The following is a 3884-nucleotide window of genomic DNA, read 5'->3' on the forward strand; positions in this document are numbered from 1 at the left end:
TTAACCGTAAAAACTCAGTAATTTTGATAAAAAGTGTAAAAGAATGAGTAGAAATGAGATTTATCTGTGAAAACAAGCTGAAATGGTAAGAACTCTTCCTCCTGGGCTCTGATACCACTTGTAGGATCGGTGAATCGATCAAAACGAGTCGATCAGAAGAGTTCTAGATCAAATCAGAGGCGGAATTCATTGATTTGATCTTCATTCAGCTTGATATACACTTAGAAGTAGATTAATTGTCGATTGTATTGATTTCACAAAGTTACACGAGCTGGCGACACTTCGGCAGAGCTTCGCTATCGGAATCAGAATGTTACAAATGAAGAACCAAGACCTCCTATATATAGGGATCAGCAGGTCGCATGAACCAGTCAAGTCCAGTTCGCACGAACTGGTCACTTCGTGTGAACCTGCTGGTTCAGACCTGTTTCCAGTTTCTTTCGTACAACGCGTCTTGGTCTATCTATCTATTACACGACTCGATACAAGACGAAGTCAACAGACATATGCACTAACATGAAAAGAATGACATAATGAAGATTTAAACCTGGTTAAGATTGAATATGGCGCAGAGCGCGGCAAGGATCTCATCATCGTTAGTGGCCATTGAAATACCATAGTTTTCAACTTGATGCTCAATGTTATAGTCTTTAACACTTATGATGAATGCATACCTCTTTCTAATCAATGTGTCAAAAATCTCAGGATATGGTTTCGGTATCTCTCCAGAATTAACAACCTATGATTTTATAAAAATTAATAGAAATTACAATGAGCAGAATGATTCCATAATTGAGAACATACAATTTTATAAAAATTAATTTTAAATTATATTTACTACATGGCCAAATAACTGAATGCATGTATTTGTTACCTGATCCTGGATTGCAAGTAACTCTTTGGCAGTTTTCCTAAGAATCTTGTAAGCTTCGAAATCAAACAGTGTCAAAGACACAGTCAGCGGAATAGTCTTGCACCCTAATAGGTATATTGAACCTATCAAAGTTAAAAACAAATGAAAACATTAGTATTACTAATAACAAAAGTATGTTTCATATTAGTATTTAGTATAAGGAAATAAAACTGTAATCTCAAACCGCGGAATAGAATAGATGTCGACTCCTTCACATTTATCATTTGTACACACCAAAGATTTTGCATGATCAACATCAAATGAACCATACGCATTTTCTTTCGTTACAAATCTTTCCTCCACACCTGACTTACAGTGGTTACAACCATTGTAATACCAAAGTTTATCAGTGCATATAGTTGTGATTGTGCCAAGAACCAAAACCTTCTTTGTCTACCAATATCAAACAAAAATAATAATACTTAGAAAAGACTATAAAAAAACTCAGCATGTAAAGTACTTATAAGAAAATACACGCCATTGATATGGTTCCAAGGAAACCAATAAGCATGAAATCAGGGTTATTAAGAAACTCATCTTCAACACTTGAGATAACGTTTGAACCAACATGCTCATTTGATGAAGATGAAGCAGAAATTTTCTCTACATACCTAAACAGATTCATGTGATCAAATTAAAACGTAAAAAGTAAATGTAGGTACAAAATAATATTGTTTAATGTTTATATGTATATTACTAACTATACCTCTTCCTAAAAGAGGATATCTCTTCAATGTCAATGTCGATAAAAAGTCTGCTAAGCTCAAACCCGTTTGCAACTCCACGCTTGCCTGAATTAAAAAATAAAACCAAATGTAGATCAATATAAATAGTGTCAAATTTAAAACATATAAATAAATATAAATATAAATTACTAAATAAAAAATTAAACTAATTAAGTTTAAATTGTACCTTTGTAAAGGTTGACCATATCAAAATGACAAAGGATAACAACATATTTCTCTCGTTTCTTATCATTCATGTAAGCAAACATGTCAATAGCAAAACCATCCCACAAAGTAACCAGACACTTTTGGCCTCTAAAATATTAACATAAAACATAATAACATCAAGCAACCTTGTAATGCTTTAAACATCATAATGCAACAACTTAATAAAAAGAACTCACTCAAGGTCTTCAACTCTAAGATTAAGTCTCTTGCCCTTGCTCCCATCCTTCTTTGATGTATCCTCTAGATTGAAACATACTTCCACATAACCAATGCAATCTATAAACAAAAATATATTGCTAAAAGAAAACAGCATTAAGAAGAGATAACATGAAAAAAAAAACAATAAGACAAAACAATACATATATATCATGTAGTGATTTACATACCAATAACTGTATTAACTTCAATTTTATTTTAACAACATCCTTGAGGTTAACGAAATTAAAACTGTATTTCGGTCCAGACCAGTCAAGGCATTTCTCAACAGAAGTACAGAAATACAGTGATATTTTGTCATTGCTCTTGGTATACTTAGCAGAGGACTTATTAGTAGCAAGAGACGGTTTGGTGATAAGAAGACATTCATCCAACTGAAGGAAGTCTTTGAATTTTCTTAGCATCTTATGCATACAACTGGCTTGTATCATAGTTCCCTAAGAATATGAAACATCCGATTAAACAAAAAACGTGTTATATAACATTTGGATATTCATATGTCCAAAAATATTGTAAGACAAATATATACGGTACCATCTCATCCATGAAGATCATATCAAGACGACATATTTCATTTTTGTTATCATTCATCATCTTCTTCGAAATGCTAACAATCTTCACTCTAATCGAATAGTTGTTTGAGAATGTATTAAGATCGTTAAGCATGCTAACCTTTGCAACCTCCATTTGAAGACTGTACATAAAAAAAAGAATAAGCAAAATATAACTATTGCTAAACGTAATATGATAATACAATAAGCATGGATGTTCTCTAAAAAAAAATATCAAGGTTGGAATTCAAGCTTACGATTCTCCAATAAAAATTTTAATTGAATGTAGTGGCAAATGTAATTTCAAATGTAAGTAGTGTATATCCTTATATGCTGCTTTATTAAAGTCATTAAACATTAGAAATGATATGCAAAGTACGAAAAAAAAAAAGAGAGAGAACGTCAATTTTAAATTACCATTTTGTATATTTTAAATTTCAAAATTACTGATATTATTAGTAATTACTGACTTGATTTGAAAGCAATTGTCATAATGAATTTTCTAAATTTTATTTTAACTTTAATTAAGAGATAATAACCGTCAATTTGAAATTCACATTTTGCTTAATTCAAATGTCCAAAGCTCAAGAAATTAGCATTAATTATTGATTTGATTTGCAACAAATAGTCATCAAGAATTTTTTTTATTTTTTAATTTAACTTTAAATTTTATCATGAAAACAATGTTGGAGGAACTCTTATGTCATTGGAATGTAACGATTAGGTAAAATGGTAATTTGATTGTAATTCTAGTTTTCATTTGATAATTTCAATCTATCACTAATTAACAACATCAATAATAAAAATGTGAGCAGTGACTGTTTTTTTTAGGGAAACCGCTGATGGTCAATATCAGTGGATGTCAACAATAAAAAAGAGAGCAGTGGCTATTTTTTCCTATCAGTGGATACCCAACAGTTTTTGAAACACTGATGTTTGGTCAGTCCGTGTTGACCACTGACTGACCAAACATCAGTTTATAGTACAGATCAAACCACTGAAGTGATGTGATAAATACTTACATATAAACACTGTTGTGATAAACACTGTTACATATAAACACTGATGTCATAAAAATTGTTACATATAAAACACTGAGGTGATGACATCTACAACCTAAGAGACTATAAAACACTGATGTGAAAAACACTGTTACATATAAACACTGTTAACATAAACAAAGATAGAATAACTAATGTTGATGTTGAACCACTGTTGTTGTTGGACAGTGTTTCACCTTTGGTTTATCAG

The 3884-nt window shown here is 31.2% G+C and overlaps 1 protein-coding gene across 1 annotated transcript; it reads right to left on the reverse strand.

Moving 5' to 3' along the window:
* Window positions 1-541: 541 nt before the first annotated feature.
* On the reverse strand, window positions 542-1844 carry LOC118485910. The gene is made up of 6 exons (XM_035982428.1): window positions 1826-1844; window positions 1620-1704; window positions 1392-1524; window positions 1228-1306; window positions 875-996; window positions 542-739 (listed from the first exon to the last, which is right to left on the reverse strand). The coding sequence occupies exons 1-6, from the start codon at window positions 1842-1844 to the stop codon at window positions 542-544; spliced, it is 636 nt and encodes a 211-aa protein (XP_035838321.1).
* Between the last annotated feature and the right edge of the window lie 2040 nt (window positions 1845-3884).

The sequence above is a fragment of the Helianthus annuus genome, chromosome 2, assembly GCF_002127325.2.
Source record: "Helianthus annuus cultivar XRQ/B chromosome 2, HanXRQr2.0-SUNRISE, whole genome shotgun sequence".
Lineage (NCBI taxonomy): Eukaryota > Viridiplantae > Streptophyta > Magnoliopsida > Asterales > Asteraceae > Helianthus > Helianthus annuus.

What these genes read in the sequence shown, in the direction of transcription:
- LOC118485910 (XM_035982428.1), bottom strand. An exon ending in ATATCCTCTTTTAGGAAGAG is followed by an intron (nt 1,525 to 1,619) that starts GTATAGTTAGTA and finishes GAATCTGTTTAG; the next exon opens with GTATGTAGAGAAAATTTCTG. An exon ending in TACTTGCAATCCAGGATCAG is followed by an intron (nt 740 to 874) that starts GTAACAAATACA and finishes ATAAAATCATAG; the next exon opens with GTTGTTAATTCTGGAGAGAT.